This window comes from Papio anubis, chromosome X, assembly GCF_008728515.1.
Source record: "Papio anubis isolate 15944 chromosome X, Panubis1.0, whole genome shotgun sequence".
Lineage (NCBI taxonomy): Eukaryota > Metazoa > Chordata > Mammalia > Primates > Cercopithecidae > Papio > Papio anubis.
This window is the reverse complement of record NC_044996.1, coordinates 46,583,218-46,600,942: the sequence shown is the minus strand read 5'-3', so window position 1 is coordinate 46,600,942 and position 17,725 is coordinate 46,583,218. Positions and strand designations below refer to the sequence as shown.

The following is a 17,725-nucleotide window of genomic DNA, read 5'->3' as shown; positions in this document are numbered from 1 at the left end:
TGTAGAAAGAAAAGTCCATTTCCCTAACATGCTGAGTGTCTTCAGAGTGAAATAATATGTAGCCGGGTGCGGTGCCTCACGCCTGTAATCCCAGCACTTTGGGAGGCCGAGGCAGGCAGATCACTTGAGGTCAGGAGTTCAAGACCAGCCTGGCCAACATGAAACTCCGTCTTTACTAAAAATACAAAAATTAGCTGGGCATGGTGGCTCTCACCTATAGTCTCAGCTACTCGGGAGGCTGAGACATAAGAATTGCTTGCACCCTGGAGATGGAGGTTGCAGTGAGCTGAGATTGCACCACTGCACTCCAGCCTAGGCGACAGAGTGAGACTGTCTCAAAAAAAAATGAATGAAATAATATGTTCATGTTACTCAAATGCACAAGTAGCCTAGCTTCGGAGAAATAACGTGAACTTCAGATTTTGTAAGCCATTGCCAATGGCAACCACCAAATGTCACCACTCCCAGTAATTCAAGCAAAGTTACTGTTCCCACATTTACAGTTTCACATACAGGACCTCTTGGAAAACTTCCCCAAGTTTATTAGGAAATGGGGTATCCAGGAAAAGTGGGCAGACAAAAACTATTTCTACTACCTTTTTAAGTGAAGCCATGAGGTTTAGCTTCTCTAGGAATTTACATGAATGACTTCTATGCAAGATCGCCAAGGGTTTCTCCCAGAAATTTATAGGGCTTGTGTCTGCATTTTGAAAGGCAGAGTATTATCCTGAAGTTGTTTCCACAGTGCTTATTAAAGTACAACTTTATATAACATTTTACAGTTTTCTGAGTGGTTTAATAATGTAACTATATACTGGAACCTCATATAATGTAACTATATACTGGAACCTCATTGCCAAAAACCTGTGCGGTTGATAGGCTAAAGGTTGTCCCCATTTTAGAGATAAGAAAATTAAATCACTTGTCCAACGTATTAGAGAACCGAACAAGTAATAAATGACAGAACTAAACAAGTACCTGAGTCAGTCTTCTGATGCTTGGTGCCCTTTCCTTCCCACCACACTGCCCCCATCTCAGAAGATATTAAATATCCATTCAAAAAATCTGCTAAGTTTGCAAAGAATGGCTTTTTATTTCAGGCCTTTCTTACACGTGGAAATTGTCATCAGTTTTCCAAGAATATTTTGGTACTCAAGTTTCTATGGTTGTGTTTGAGCAGAGGGAAATTCCACTGTTAGTCCAAGGCAAAGCTCCTACTCCCAGGCTAACAATTTCACTACATGGGCAGGTCACTTCTCGGTATCTGTGAAAGAGTTACACACTACTGAAAGCTCAATATAAAATTTGATTTTCAATTGAATGTGCTCCCAAAATCCCCAGCAGAAGGTGAGGAAATTGAACATGTGCATCCTTTCTGCCCAGTGTAGACACAGGCTGGGACAAGACTCTGACCTTGGGCAAACCTTCCTAGATGTTGTGGGTTCAAGTTGGAGTTTTTATTCCTGAATTCCTGAATCTCACCCTTCTCCTTAACCCTTCCCACCAAGAGAACTATATGTGCAAGGAGCAATAGTAAGCAATAGTAAGCAAAGTGTCTATTAATAAACGCTTGATCTGAGAATTCAGCATAGGCTTGGTAACCTTGTTCTCCTCTTTCCTTTGCAGGGTTCTTTGGTTTAAAAAAAAAATGGATTGGAAAATGCAGCTTAAGCTACTCCCTTCACTCTGAAACTGAGAAGCTAAAGTCTTCAGAACAAATTTGGCCTGACCTAATCATCCAGCAGCAAGTGGAACTGGCTATCTAGTCACAGATGTGTATAATTCTTTTCACCGTGATGACCTAGCTCACCAGTGAGCTGTGGCCCAATGATTGGCCTCAGACCAGTGAGATTAGAAACTCCCATGCAGGAAGAGCAAAGGTGCCTGAATTTGCAGGTGAAAGTATTTTCTCTCACCATGGACTAAGGCTGAAGCACGGAGAGAGGGTTAAAAATGTTTTGCTTCCCTAATATTAGAGAGGGAGTACACTTGCTGTTTCACATATGTCTATTGGGGAGAGATTGATTTCAATGTTGGTTCCCGCTCTCGAGTTGCCATGGTGATGAGCAAGTGAAAAACAAATGATAGCAGAAAGAGAAATTCAGTGCCACCCAGAGATCCAGCACTCCAGAAGGAAGTAACAAGATCTCCCTCTGAGCAGAACCAAGCTTGCCAGTGTCACATGGGGGCTAGGAAGAGGGTATTTGGGCTCTATGATTTGTTATCTCAGCAGTGCTCATTTTGTCACCAGTGTGTTAGAATGAGAAAACATGGCCACTGTTATTGACAGTCAAGCCTGCATCCTCTGCCCCCAAAGTCATATCAAATGACACCGAGAGCTTTGAGTTATTATCGTACTGCTTCTCTCAGTGCCTACAAACAGATGCTGCCATCAGGACCCATGCTGATGACATGCATCAACACCTCCCAATCTTTGTGCTGACTAGGGACAAGGCTGCCCTTTTGAGACCCTGCCCTGATGGTTATATCCAACATGAAAAGAGTTGCTAAGTCAAGTTGGCTGTGAGTACGGGACAGCAGCTAATTCTTTAGCAGTGCATGCAGCTTGGCTGAGAAGATAATGTTCACCTCTCTGCAAACCCATCATCTAACATTTAATTGTATTCTTGGCATGTTTTGGAGATGTGGCTGTCTTGGGTCACCAGTCCTGGCAACATGGTGCCACTTCTTTTAGGTGAAGAATCATAGTTTGATAGTTTCCTGGAAATACAACCTTGGCCTCAGTAGAAGCGGGAAATTGGTGTCAAAGTGTAGTGGTGTGGCCTTCAAAAGTAAGCTCCGTCCTGGATTACAAGTGCTTCATATTTAGTCAGAGCTCAAGGCCCTGGATGATTGCAAGGGTTGGTAGAAAGCACTGGACTCAACATCGAGATTCTGGAGGTTAGTCCTGACTCCTGCACTGACTTGCTGTGCAACCTTGAGCAAGTCATTTCCCTTGTCATCATCTTCAATATCCTCATTAAAAAAATTGTTGCCGGGCACAGTGGCTCATACCTGTAATTCAATTTGGAAGGTTGAAGTAGAAGGATTGCTTGAGCCCAGGAGTTCAAGACCAGCTTGGACAACAAAATGAGACCACTGTCTCTAAAAAATAAATAAATAAATCAGCAGGGCATGATGCCACACACCTGTAGTCCTAGTTGCTCAGCAGGCTGAATTGGAAGTATTGTTTGAGCCCAGGAGTTTGAGGCTGCAGTGAGCTATGATTGAGCCACTACACTCCAGCCTGGGTGACAGTGAGACCCCATCTCTAAAACAAAATGAAAAAAAATGAGAGTACTGGGAGTATTAAGAGATTCAAGTGAGATCACGGAGGTAAAGCTGCTTTGAAACACAGAAAGAGCCTAGAAACTGTGTAAAGCAAGCTTATTAACATTCCCAGAATACTGAAGGACAAAGATGTGCAGTCCAAGATTCTTGAAAGTGTACATGGAGAAAAGCAAGTATCTTAGCCCATGTCTTTCCCATAAGCTTCAAGGGAGTGTGTTGACAGTACTTGGGGCACCAGGGCTTAGTAGAGCTAGATAGTGTATTAGTCTGTTCTCATGCTGCTAATAGAGACATACCCAAGACTGGGTAATTTATAAAGGAATTGACTCACAGTTCCCCAGGGATGGGGAGGCCTCAGGAAACTTAGGATCATGGTGGAAGGAGAAGCAAACAAGTCTTTGTTCACATGGAGCAGCAAGGAGAAGTGCCAAGCAAATTGGGGAAAAGCCCCTTGTAAAACCATTAACTCTTCTGAGAACTCACTGTCACGAGAACAACAGCATGAGGTAACCACCCCCATGATTCAGTTACCTCCCACCATGTCCCTCCCATGACATGTGGGGATTATGGGAACTACAATTCAATTTGAGATTGGGGGGCAGGGGCACAGCCAAACCATATCAGATGGAAAAGGCAAGAGAAGTCAAAATGGTGACGAGTATTATGATACCATGTGTCAAAAAGAACAATTATTAGATGTGTATACATTCATATATACACCTATGCACTATATATAGTAGTGTGCGAACATGTATATATAAATATATATGTATGTCTCTATCACATCTGTAATGTGCCAAGTACTCTGCTAGTCCCTTACATATGCTGTCTCATTTAATTCTTACATTAACCCTGTTAAAATGGTATTATTATCATTCCTATTTTATAGATGAAGAAACTAAGGCTTGGAGACATTTTCTCATGGTCACTTAGCTAACAAGGAGTCGAGCCAGTATTTGAACCCAGGTTTAGTTTTAAGTCCAGAGTCTGTCTCCTTAACCACCAGGCACAAAACAGTGCTGGCTGTAGAATCCTCTGGGTGGATGAGCCCCCTCATCCCGGGCCTTGTGCTGTAGGTTTAGAGTTCAGCCACTAGAGGGGGTTGCCTGTCTTGCTGTTAGCGAACACAAGTTGAATCGCTAGGGACTTGGAGGCCGCCGTTCTCTCCCTTGGGTGGAAGACTTCTAGAAGAACCCAGAGCCTTACTCCAGCTGGTTCCTGGTCTCTCCCTCAACCTCTTTTAATTCATAGTTGGTCCCAGGCCTCAAGGTGTCCCCAGTGATGGGGATAGCAATGCCTTTGTGTGACAGTTTACACACTTCTTTCCCCATAGGCTGCAGGAGGCCAAGGTGAGCTGCCTGCCCTAAGGGACTTTCAGGGCTTCTCTAGGGGAATAAGGAGAAGGGAAGGAGGAGACTAGTAGTTAACAGCCAGGACTCTGTAGTCGCACTGTCCTGTTCTACCCCAGCTTCCCACTCACTGCCTGTGCCACTAACAGGTCACTTCACTTATCTGAGTCCCGGTTTCTTATCTGTAAACATTAGGATGCCCCACCACCACCACCACCCAGTTCAGGATAAAGCGTGTGTGGTGCCAAGTACAGTGCCTGGGATAGCACGGGAGAGCTCAGCAATTGGTAGTTCCTCCCACTTTTCAGCCAGAATGAGACGTGCCCAGCCAGGGCCCATTCCACTCTGAGGCAGCACAGCACTGAGGGGCAGGAACAGAATTCCCTCATCCCCCTCTCACCTCTGGTAGCACTGTGCCCGCAGCCCAGGTGCTATGAGAGTCTGCCACTGCCAGGCAGGAGGTCCCCAAACATTCCTCCCTCAGTGACACCTTTCAGAGGCCCTCAGTTTTTCCTGGCACCTGGCCCAGAGTTCTTCATATCCTATGACTCACTTCCCTGCAGCCAGAACTTAAACCTTTTCTCCCTTGCCCTCCCACAGATTTAATCCTTCAGCAAACCCTGTTGATTCCACCTCCTGAAAGCTCAGGGCTCTGGAGTCAGGCGGCCCTGAATCCTGGTTCTGCCACTTACCATTAATGTAACCTGGAGCAATTGCTGTCATCTCTCAAATCTTGGGTCGGTCATTTATTAATTACGTGACCTTAAGATTCCTTAACCTCTCTGAACCTCAGTTTCCTCATCCATAAAACAAGGAAAATAATAGTGCTTGAGTTTTAGGGTTGCCATAAGGATTAAATGAGGTAAAATGTGTAAAGAGCCTGACACTTAGAAGGTGCCACAGTTTACCAACTGTGTGATTTGGGGCAAATTTTAAAAACCAGTCTAAGCCTCAGTTTTCCCAACTATACCGATCCTTCAAAGTTGTTGTATTAAAGGAGTTAATCCATGTAAGGTTCGTAACAAGAATTCCAGAATTATCAGCTGTTCTCTTATCCTCCTAGGTATCCTGTTGTCTAGTCTTCTCTGGACAGGGAAAGCCCCACTCCCACACTTGTGGGTGTCACCACCTCCTACCCACCCCCACCCCACTGTGCCTGTATGGCTCTCTAGCGGAGAGACAGTTCATCTCCTCTCCTCTCCAGTCTCCTGTCATAAACTACCTGACTTCACTGTTTTACCTGTCATGGCCTGATGTTGGTTCCTGTATTTTTTTACTTAATCACCGCTGACAAGGTTTGTAGCATCTTCCATGCAGGCACACAAACCCAGGCATAGAAACCCAACTAACTCTTAGTTTTCTCATTAATAAGTGGGGATAATAATAAGACCTATCTCTAGGACTCTTGTGATTACAAGTACCACACGAGACGATGGGTGTAATGTCCGTAGCAAGTGCTGTGGCACCCGCTTTCAGAGCACTCATTCCTTGTTGGCTTTCTGTATCTGGGTTTCTGTGTTTCCACGGAGGTTGTCACGAGCCTTGCCAGCCAGGGGATAAACGAAAAACACAGGAACCAACACCATGTTCCTGATAGGCCAAAACAGTGGATTCAGGTCCGCTAACAACCTTGTTTGGGACGGGGATTGGCCACCATTTGGCAAAAAGGAAGTGGGCAGTAAAGGAGACAATGTATCTACCCACTAGATGGGTCACACAGGCACAGTTTCGAGGAGGGGCTGAGAGGTGAGGTTTTGTAACACCCACTGGGAAGGCAGACGGCTTTCCATGACCAGGCAAAGGAGAATAGGCAACTATTTTAATGAGCATGTGCTGTGTGGGGAAGAGGTGTGATACAATAAAGAACTACAGTCAAGAGTTCAAGACCAGCCTGGCCAACATAGTGAAACCCTCTCTCTACTAAAAATGCAAAAATTAACCGGGCATGGTGGTGCACACCTGTAATTCCAGCTGCTCGGGAGGCTGAGGCAGGAGAATTGCTTGAGCCTGGGAGGTGGAGGTTGCAGTGGGCCAAGATCGCACCACTGCACTCGAGTCTGGGCAACAGAGTGAGACCTTGTCTCAAAAAAATAAAGAAAAAAAGAAAAAGAAAAAAAACTACAGAGGTTGTAGTGAAAGCGTTAAGAGCAGAGAGTTGACCTTGACACTTGAGGGGAGTGGGCCTATGAATTGAGCCAGCATGCAGCAGATAAGGCATTTGAACCCAGGTACATCTGCTTCCAAAGCCCATGCTCTTAATCATTACAACATTAAGGGCTGGCACATAGTAAGTGCTCAATAAGTATTGTTTAATGAAGGAATTCATAGTGCTGCCTCTTTCTGAAAAGTTTTCTCCCTCCATTACTACTCATGCCCATCTTTCAAAGCCCAGTTCAAATGCAGCCTCACCCCAACAGATGTGTCCTCTCACTGCTGCTACAAGGTGGGAGAAACAGGAGGAAATCAGTGCTAGGATGGGGAAGTACTGGAACACTAGAATGGGCCAGCTGGGTGGAGCTGGAGGAAGGACTCTTGAGTTTTGCACAGAGATTTTTCTCCTGAGTTTGTGCACTGGAGTTGAAGTTGGTACAAACATTGGAAACGCCCATAACAAAGTAACTCATACTGAGCTCTGATTAGTCAGAACAGTGAATTCCAATTACTTAGCAACCACGTATGGGGAGGAGGATTGGAAGCCATTTCAAGACAGGGGACGGAGAGGACAGTGAGACAAAATGTCTGCCCAGTAAACAACAGCATGTGTGCAGTAAGAGAGGTGGGGTTGGGAAATGAGAAGAGTCCATTCTGAGTTAAGAATTACTACTCCAAGGATTTTAGGGTCTTTAAATCCCTGAGGATTTAGGGATTTGTAATTCTATGCTATATAATACCTTAAAACCAAGGATATTGGGATTCCAAGGATTTTAAATCCCTATAACCTATGGTATAAGGATTCGAGCAATTTTTGAGCTATGAAATGCTGGGTGCTTAGGACCCAAAACAAGGATTTTAAACTGAACACTGGACATTTTGAAGTACTAATTAATCTCCCTTCTACTTCAAATCAATCCTGGTTTAACCCTTGGGACAGTGGTTTCCAAATTGTGTTTCCCACAGTCTAGGGATCCCTGAAAGTGCCTCACAGAAAGGGGTGGAGACAGCTACTTTACCAGAGAAGACACCAGCATAAGAATTCTGCCCTCCCCCGCATTATGGCTTCCACCTGGGTAGCTCCATTTTTATTTGATTTATATATTGGGATTCTGCATTCAATTCAAAAGAAAAGTTTTCCTGCTAAAGCACAAAAAATATGTTTACAAACCTCTGGCCTTGGAAAAAGGGAACTGAAACCTGTGGGCTACCATTTGAATGTAGACAGTGGTCCAGGGAGCCACACTTCGCCTCCGCTTTTTGTTGTTGTTTTTTTATTATTATTATTGTTTGGGGTTTCTTTCTTTTTTTTTTTTTATTTTGGAATAAACACTGAAAAGATGCTTTTACTGGTAAACTATCAAATGGTGCCAGGAAGATCAAGTGGTGATAACTGACAAATCAGTTATTAGTTGAGTAAATCGTCATTAGCTGACTCTGGCCTATAAGATCATTTCCTTTATAAAATCAGTAATAGCAGCTACTAAGACTACTATTATTATGACTACTACCATTTATTGAGGGTTTGTACTATACGACAGGGGGCATGCTAAGTACTTTACATATATTATCTCATTTAATCCCCACAATAACTCTGAAAGGAAGTATTATTGGCCCCATTTTACAGATGAAGAGACTGAGACTCAGAGTGGATAAGTAACTGGCCCAAGGTCATACTGCTAGCACATGGTAGATTCCACTTTACTTGCAAACAGAAACAGAATGGACTAAAAGAATTAATGTAGTCAAAGGTCAACTGCCTGGAAGCCTTAATTAAAGAACAAGGTTAAATTTTGACCAATAGATGGCACCAGTGTGTGAGTATGGTGGCCTACTCAAGGTTTTGTCCAATGCAGGCAAGTCCCAGCTAGGGTTCAGAACCAAAGCAGCCTGTCTCATGTTGAGGGAGGAGGAAAAGAAAGATGGTCATCGTTTTGCTCCTGAGAGAGATGACATTACCCTCTCCCCTTTGTAGCTAAACCAGGAAGCTGGCAAGTTGAGGAGCAATGGTGGTTCCACCAAGAGCTGCTTTCAGAAGACTTGAGAATCTTTTCTCTTTCAGCATTTTCTGAGCACCTCCTTTGTGCCAGGCAGTGTTCTGTGCAATGAAGTCATATGGGAATATCAAATACAGCCCCAGATTACTACATAGGAAAGGAGGCAAATGCTATGTTAGAGGAGGCTCTGAATGTGTGGGGGCACCCAACCTGGTGCCTGAGGGGTCTGGGGAGGCTTCCTACAGCAGGGGTGTCTGAGCTGGTTCTGTTGGATGAATGAGAGTTTACCAGGCATGCGAAAGTGGAAACGCATTCCAGACAGGGTTAAGGACACAGAGGTGTTAGAGAGCATGCCACATTCAAGGAGAGGCAGTGTAAACTTCAAGAGTTGAGAGATGAGTCTGAAGAGACAGGCAAAACCCACACAATTGAAAGGCCTAGAATATCAAGTTAAGTACTTGATTTGTGAAGATATAGCACTGTGTATGAGTGTGTGTGTGTGTATGTGTGTGTGGTGTGAACACATATATTTTTCTGAGTAGAGAAGCCACAGGTTCTCAAGGGGATCTGTGACCAAAAAAAAAAAAAAAAAAAAAAAAGCCCAAAAGTGTTGGCAAAGGCATGATATGGTCTAATCTGGTGGTCAGTGTGGAAGATGAATCACAAAGGGACAGCTGGAGGCCAAAAAAAAAAAAATAGTCGAAGAGTAATTGAAGCAAGTGTAAGCATGAGGGTCTGAGCTGCAGTAAATACAAAGGGAATTGAGGGGAAAAAATGCTAGGACGTAGTAGCCCTCCTCCCCACATGCACACAGCCATCTCTGAGGCTCAGATGAGGCTGCACCTGTCACTTTTCCCCTCTCACCTCCATCCCTACTCCCAACTTTCAAGCTGCCTTTTGGGGGCCTTTTTGTTTCCTTTCCAAGCCGTCCTTGAAGTTTAATCAAGTCTGATTTCACAAGTTGATGGAGGGGGCCTGGCCCCATGCTGGGTCCCCAGCCCTACAACCCCATGAAGAAAAACTTGTTAACTGACCTCAGGTAGGAAAAGCAATGAATTGGCCTTGAGCTGGTCTCTGACCCTCTGCCCATGGCTTCACAGCATGGGCAGAGTTCAGTTAAGAAATCAGCACAGTTCCAAGAAAAAGGAAAACACCCTCCAGTTTATTTTTCTCCTGATTCATCTCATGCCAACACACAGACTTCAATGGACAGCAGGCAAAATGGGGGTCATCCCCAGAGGAAGCCGATTCTCTACACGCCCCCTTCCCTTACTGTAAGACTCATCAAAAAGGCACCCCAACCTTACATGGATCTGCTGTTGGTATTCCTGGGGGTGAAGCCAGAAGTCAGGCTTTCCACAGAGAGACGGGACTACATGCCCACCTGGGAAGGCTGGGGAGTCAAAGGGCCTGAGGAGTGACTACTTCCCTCCGCAAAGGCATGCTCTGCCCTGTTCTGCTTCCTGGAGGCTTCAGCAAGCCTTCCTTCTTCTAGAGCTCCTAGAACCCTCCCATGGTCAACACAACAGCAGCCCAGACAATGAGATGCCAGAGGCCTGGGCTTATAGGCCAGTCAGGTAAGCCAGGGTGAGCTGGGCAGTTAGAGGACCCAATTTTCAGTCCAGAAAGCTCTATCTAATTGATGTCTGTGGAAACTTGCCAGACAAATTGAATCCCAATCAGCTCTGGCTGCCTCCATTTGGATAGGTTAGGGGTAGGGAAGGGGGATGAGCTGTGGCGCTGTAGGATATGGACCCTGGTACCCTCACAACACCCTCTGGCCTCTTTTCATCAGCCTCCTACTTCTCTTCTTCATCCTCCTCTTCTTCATCTTCCTCTTCTTCTTCGTTGTCTGAGTCCTCATATAGGTTGATGGTTGCCTGGACAGGAAAGTTCTGCAGTAAAATCTCCCCAGCACTGTACAGATAGTCGAAGGAGTGGGATTTAGGCCAGAAGAGCCTGTGGACAGAGAAGAAACATGGCCCCTAACTTAGGCAGGTCTCATATGTGCAGAGGGGCCAGTAGGGCCAAGAAAGAAGCTGGCCCCTAAACCCCTTCTCTTGGCTGCAACAATGAGGTCAGAGGGAAAGGAAGAAAGAAAGTTTTGTAATAGAACCTTCTGCAATTGTTACAAAATGGCCCCACGCAGGAAGGTAACCCCTTATGGACCTATAGTGGTGGGGGCGGGGGCCCAGCCCCAGCATCTATCAACTATGGCTCTGACCCCATCTGCTACCTACCCCAGAAGGCTTCTAGCCAAGAATTCTCCAGCCCTGTGGCCCCTATCTCCTTCCACTGAGGATTATTTCACTGACCCATCCATGGGGGATCATTCTTGGGTATTAGTAACAATGCCTCCAGGGAAGACAGCCTTGGCCAAGTCCCTTAACCTCTCTGGGCTCCAACTTTCTCTTCTATGAAACAGCGATCATAGATAGCAATCCCTCCCTTCTCCTGCTTTACAAGATCTTTGTGAAGATTCAAAGAGCTAATGGATCTATGTCAAGTTTGGAGCTTGATGCCAGAAGCTTACCTGACAGGGTGATGGAACTTGGATTCAGCCTTGGTGACCTCAGCAGCTGTTGCTCCGCCAGCAGCCTGTCCAAAGCAAAAGCTAGCATGTGGTTCAAAGTACATGGCTAGATAACTTCCTCGTCTGTACCAGAGGTCAGAAAGCTGCAGGTAAAATGATCTTGAAGAGACCTTAGACATCTCTGGGACCCAGCAACCCCCAATACCTGCCCCTCAACAAGGGGTCTCTCTTGTTTCTGGTTAAAAAACAAGCAGAGTCCTGTGGGTTGTTTGCTTCCGTCTTCTGTTCCAGCACCTGTTTGGAGGCTCTCCAGGGGACAGAGTTCTACTGGAGCAGCAAAGATTCAAGGAGATGGGGTGGGTGGGAAAGCACTGGAGCAAGGTGCCAGGAGACCAGGCCTCAAGCACCAGCACTGCCCCACACTGGATGTGGGGCCTGCCCAGATCTCTTGTCCACTCTGAGCCTTGGTCTCCTCATCTTTCCAATTGCCACAGAAAACTTGGATCTGCTCTCTATTGGAATCAAATGTTGGCAAAACTGTGAGGATGCTATCTCAGATCTGCACCCTTGGACTGAGGTCAGGGGTTCTCTGGGAAGTGACCTGGTCAGTGTTAATGCATGTGGCTGCATGTCATGCGTCACAAGGGCTCGAACTCACCAAATCCACCAGCTTCCTCATCTGCCTTGGGGAATCATTTGTGGAAGACAGCCAGGGCCTCCAGAGACAAGTTCCTCTGGGACAAAGAGAAGAGATTAATCGGTAGAGGAAGAGACTGAAAGGTGGACTCCCTGAGATAACAAGAGGCCTCCCAAAAGCTTGGCTCAGGTGCCATCTGCTCCAGAAAGCCTTTCCTAAGGCTCCTGAGCCCCTTCCAGGACAGATGCCCCTTCTCTCAGCTTCAGCAATATTGTTATTGCTTTTATCATCCTGTTTTGTAATTGTCTATTTACTTGTCTTTGGGCTTCTTAAGCTCAAAGATATGTTCAATCGTATCTGAATCCTCAACACCTAGCACAATGTCTGGTACACAGCAGCTGTTTCAGTAAATGTTTGTTGAAGGCTAAATGTTTGGAGTAATGAATAGGGGTTAGATGGAAAATATCTTGCCTCCTACTTCCTGCTCCAAGAAGTAGAACTCAGAGCTCTACCATTTTCCTGGGCTGAGGAAGAGGGCCAGAAATGTTCCTGGGCCCACTGCTTCCCCACTGTACTTGCAGAGGTAGGAAAAAAGCCAATGGAAATCTTATGTCATGGTCAGGAAAAAGACAATGTCCCAGTCAAGGACCTCTTTAGACTTTGGTCCTCTTTCCCCATACTCCGCACCGCCACAGTCTAGATTGTGTTAAGCCCAGGTTTCATAGCAGTTCCCCATCCCCCTCAGGGGACTAAGCCACCTGGCCTATGAAGACCTGGCTGCTTCACCTTCAGCTTTGGCAACAGCCACTGTCCCCAAGTCCCCTCTTGCCACCCAGCGGGATTAGTGAGGTGAAAAGCCAGATGAGATATTCCAGCTAGAGATGAGGAGGGAGGGCTATGAGGCCATTGCTTTTCCCCCTTCACAAAGAACAGGGTGCCCTGGACATCTCATTTTCCTTCCTCTCTCAGGAAGCCCTCAAGCCTAAGTTCAGGTTGCCAAAGGCCAAGCTCAACTTACCTTTCACTCCCATCTACTTCTTTTCCAGAGGAGAGAAGGGGAGATGGGCTTAGCAGGCCAGGGAGTGCCAGTGGGGCTTGTGCTCGGTCTGGAGCTAGGGCCAGGGCCAGGGCTGGAACAGGGGTGGCAGCAGCAACACAGGCAGCAGAGTCCATTCTTAGGGGACCAGAGCCAGGCGGACTGTGGGGTCCCCTACTTCCCAGAACCTTCTGCACTCTTTTGGCTTTTCCTGGGACACCCTTTTATAAGCCCTGCCTGGTCTTATAAATTATTCAGGGAGGACAGGGGTGGGATGATTTGGGAGGGGGACAAAGATTTAGGGAAGGGGCTCAAGGAGGGAGAGCTGGGTTCCTGGGTGTGAAATCTCTCCCAGTTGAATAAACATGGTGTCAGTGGGAGGTGAGGGATTTGCTTTGCCTCCAAGTCAGAAAGGAAAACACAGAAGGGGCAAATCGCACACCATTTGTATGAATTCCCCAGGCAGTAGCAAGGCCTGAGAGGGGAAGGAGAGGAGCTCATTAGCACTCTGAAACCATAGAGCTGTCAGGGACAGAGGGCTGAATAGACAGGCCTTTAACAAAGCCAATTCCTGGCAAGAAGAGACAGCTGACTTCTTTAAGGAGAGTGAGGGACTCACTTGTTATTTCAGCTCAGCCTCAAATAGATTTGCCAGGTGGACCTGAATATAGGGTGACTGCCATTAAGCATATCATCTGGGTTAGGGAAAAAAGGGGGCATTCTGGGCAGAGCAGGCCCAGTTGCCTGTACAGTAAACCTTAAGTCTTCTTTCAATGCCCCTCAGCCCCTTACTGATCAGTTCATTTGCCAAAGTGCCCCCTCCAGCCTCAGCAGTAAGTGGCCCAGTGAAGGAGAGCAGGCGGGATTTCACAGGGCCTCTGGGTGAGATTCCAAACCTCAGAGCTCAGCTTCCAGTTCAGGAGCCAGGGTGCTGGGGAGAGGCAAAGTTCTGCCCGACTACAGAGCCGCTGAAGGACCAGCCCCAGCCCTAGGCCTCAGTTCCCTCACATGAAAGATGAGGGTGCTGACCCAGTGGTCCCATAGGACCATGCCAGCCTGAACACTCTCTGACGGGGGCTACATAAATGGGTACTGAACCTGGGCAAGTCCAGAGGCTTGAGCACAGTCCTCGGCCTTAGCCAGCTTTCTGGGCCTTTGCCAGAAAGCTTCTAGTTACAACTACTGGCAGGGACCTTACGCTTCAGAGGTCTCAAAAATATTCCTCCTGACCTCAGTGTCTAGCCCCAGCACAGATTTAGCTTCTTGGGTGTTCATCACAGTCCGGTTTGTAATGGTCGAAAATTAGAAACAACCTCAATGTCCAATAATAGGAAACCAGTTACATTAATTAGGGCAAATACTTGCAACTGAATACCAAGCAGGTGCTCATGATCATGTTCTGGGAAGTGTAATTTTTCAACACAGACAATGGAAAAAAATCAGATGGTAAGATAGCATGACTAATTTAAGGGCTCCTCATTTCTCTGTTCACCTACCCCTCATCTTCACCTCACTTCCAATTCTAGTCTCACTATGTTCTTTTCAGCAAAGGAAAATTGAAAACAACCTAAATGTCTCACTTTTAAAAGCTGGTTAGATAAATCATTGGGCAGTTACACAATTTCATATTAAAATTGGCATGGTAGAAGAATGAGGGAAAAGTTAACATATTGAAAGAGTGAAAACAAAATAAGTGTCTAAAATATTACTTAAAGGATGATCCCATTTTGGTAAGAAAAAAGATGTAGAATGGACAGCGTGCAGAGAAAAAATAAGACTGGTGAGAAGAAAGAATGCTAGGGTTGTCATTTCTGGGAGTAACAGTGGGGTGGATTTTTACTTTATGTTTTTCTGAATTTTCTAAAAAGTTCCACAATGAACTGATATTATTTGAGTAGTGAAAAGGAAAGGCACTAAAAATAAACATAAACCAAGAAAGAAATGTTTATCCGTGGAGGAGAGAAAGCTGGGTGAAATGACAGATATTTTCAAATATCTGAAGATTAGACTGCAATGAGATTACACTTGTTCTGGGTGACTTCAAAGGGCAGGGCTGAGGCCCATGGCTAGAAGCTACAGGGAGACACATTTTGGCTCAATCAAAGGAAAACTTTCTAATGGCTCAGTCACCACCTAACCCAAGGATCTGGCACAGTCCCAGCCCTCAATAAACACAGGTTTATTATATGAGATGAAATGAGTTCAGTGGAATGTGCTGCCTTGGACTGGAGAGAGCTCTCTGTCCCTGAATTTTCTAAGTGCAAGCTAGATCCCAGGTCCTGAAGAGGGAAATCTTGTGGGGAAAGAGAGGGTTGCTGGGGAGCCGGAGCATCTATCAATCTCTGAGAGTTCTTGCTAAATTTACCTTCATGAGCTGAGCATTTGCTTGTACTGACTGCATCATTGGCTGAAAGGAGGATTGTGGCTCAGAGAAGGAGTCAGGCTGAAAAGACTGGGCTGGAAGGAGATGGCGTGCAAAGGAGAAAGAAGCACAATACCTGTTGTCACACTCTAGGATCTTTTCCACTTGTAAGTGGCCTCTGAGAATCAGCAGAAGGAAGGAGGGAGAGGGCTAAGAGGCAGATATTCCTCCTGAGCTCGGGGCTTATGCCTGACCAGACTCAACCATGCCACCCATCATGCCACCTCCCATCTTCAACTTGTGTTCCTTCAGTCACTCCCTTCACATTAGGAGCTGTCCAGTCCCTTCACTCCTCTGACTAGCAGGCCTCAGGGTTCCACTTACACTCAGCTCCCAGCATGCTCTCCTGGAGCCCAGGGAGCCTTCAGTCCTGTTTCCATGGGTCTTTGTCCTCTCTACACAATGGCTGTGTCTTGCTACCTCCTAGGAATTGCCTCAGCCTCATTTAGCTTGTGGGACATGAAGCCGCTGGCTCCTCTTGTTGGCTTTTCCCTGGCCTGTAAGATTTAAGGCCTGCAAGTGTTGCTGGGTAAAAGTTAGCTGTTCTCCTTTTCACTTAACACAAAACAGGAGTAAACTGGTCAGCAAGGCAGCAGAAAAGGTCTGGATCAACCAAGATGGAGACCTGCCTATCAGAGCAATTAAGATCTTACCTCTGTTCCCCGCAACAGCCCTATAGTGCTTCTGGGTTTTGCCAGTGATTGCTTTTCCAGACCTTTCTGAGAGTACTGGAGTTAGCATTGCCTAACGAAGGGACAGACAGGAAAGGAAAGTGCCGTGGACTCTGCCTCAAGCTTAGCGAGGGAGACAAGACCAGAGGGAAGACAGACTTGACCAATCTCAGCTCGCCTCAGTCATCCTTGAGCATGTTCCCTTGTCAAGGCCCCAGCTCCAGCCTCCACATTTCGCTTTGGCCACATTCCAAGCTTCCTTCACCTCCTTACCATGTTCCTGCCCCTCCCCTCTCTGCGTGGAATAACCTCTCCTTTTACTTCCCTGAGAAAACAGAGGCCTTCAAGCGTGAATTACCTCAGTGCCCTGCCCCATTCCCCCCTCAAACTTGGCCTGCCTTTCCAACTTCCTTCCCCTCCAGCCCTCTCTTCTCAGGGGACAAGGTGCCCCTCTGGTTAAAGGCTAATCCCTTCGCCTGGGCCTTGGCCTCATCCACCTCCTTCCTGGGTCCTTCCTCCAGCCATTTGTTATGCTTCTTGTCTTTGGGAAAGTTCAGCTTCTCTATACCAGCTCTTTCTCTCCTAATTATAAAATGCTTGTCTCTGTTATCCCAAAAAACAAGAACTCCCTCTCCACTGTGTGTTCTCTTGCTCCTTTAACTTGCTCTTTCTCTCTTGATCTCTTTCTCTCCCTCCCTCCCTCCTTTCCTCTCTCTATTTTCTTTCCCTCAGTCTCAAATTTATTGAAAGTACTCTACATGCTAGACTTCCGCTTTTCCTGGCTTCCCACTCACACCTCAACCAAAAGGAGTTTGGCTCCAGCCACATTATCTCAGTGAAAGGGCTCTGTCACCAATGACCTCCTAATTGCCAAATTTGATTACTTCTTTGAACTCTGGGTGGCAAAAGACACTGTTGGCCAAGTCCTCATTTCTGAAACTGTCCCCTCTTTTGGCCTGCATGATCACGCTTTCTTGGTTTTCCTCCTGCCTCTGGAACCATTCCTCATGGTCTCTTTTGCTGGCCTCTCTTCCTTTGCCCATTCCTCGAATCAGTGGTTCTCCAATTACACTCCACAAAACAGGCTGATATTATACAGCGATGTTTTCATGGCAAAATGAAAAAAACTTTACTAGGAAAGTTTTTCAATAAATAAATCTTTTCAATTATAAAGGGTTAGGCCGGGCGCTGTGACTCACGCCTGTAATCCCAGCACTTTGGGAGGCTGAGGCGGTCAGATCTCTTGAGGTCAGGAGTTCAAGACCAGCCTGGCCAACATGGCAAAACACCATCTCTACTAAAAGTACAAACGTTAGCCAGGCATGGTGGCACAAACCTGTAATCCCAGCTACTCAGGAGGCTGAGGCAGGAGAATTGTTTGAACCCAGGAGGTGGAGGTTGCAGTGAGCCGAGATTGTGCCACTGTACTCCAGCCTGGTCAACAAAGCGAGACTCCCTCTCAAAAAAAAAAAAAAAAAAAAAAAAAAAATTATAAAGGACTCTCCTTCGTTCTGAGATTATGCTCTTCCTAGTTTTTGGTAGTAAAATGTTCTTTGAAATGATGGCAATGATGGAAGTTACTTTATTTCTTTAATGTTTCTACTTTGGCAAAACAAAATGTTAGTTTATCTATGTCGG

General features: G+C 46.1%; 2 protein-coding genes across 2 annotated transcripts in view; one reads left to right on the top strand and one right to left on the bottom strand.

Annotated features, from left to right (window-relative positions):
- The window catches only part of TBC1D8B (TBC1 domain family member 8B), a 92,192-nt gene extending 89,132 nt beyond the window's left edge, over nucleotides 1-3,060 (top strand). The window contains exon 22 of the mRNA XM_009198059.4: nucleotides 1,627-3,060. Within this exon, the coding sequence (XP_009196323.2) occupies nucleotides 1,627-1,641 (15 nt within the window). The 3' untranslated portion in view covers nucleotides 1,642-3,060. The remainder of the gene's footprint in view (nucleotides 1-1,626) is intronic.
- Nucleotides 3,061-9,921: 6,861 nt separating this feature from the next.
- On the bottom strand, nucleotides 9,922-17,345 carry RIPPLY1 (ripply transcriptional repressor 1). Its single transcript, XM_003918093.5, has 4 exons — nucleotides 12,977-17,345; nucleotides 11,980-12,055; nucleotides 11,322-11,386; nucleotides 9,922-10,747 (listed from the first exon to the last, which is right to left on the bottom strand). Exons 1-4 carry the CDS (start codon nucleotides 13,129-13,131, stop codon nucleotides 10,588-10,590), a joined length of 456 nt encoding a protein of 151 aa, XP_003918142.2. The 5' UTR covers nucleotides 13,132-17,345; the 3' UTR covers nucleotides 9,922-10,587.
- Nucleotides 17,346-17,725: the final 380 nt, after the last annotated feature.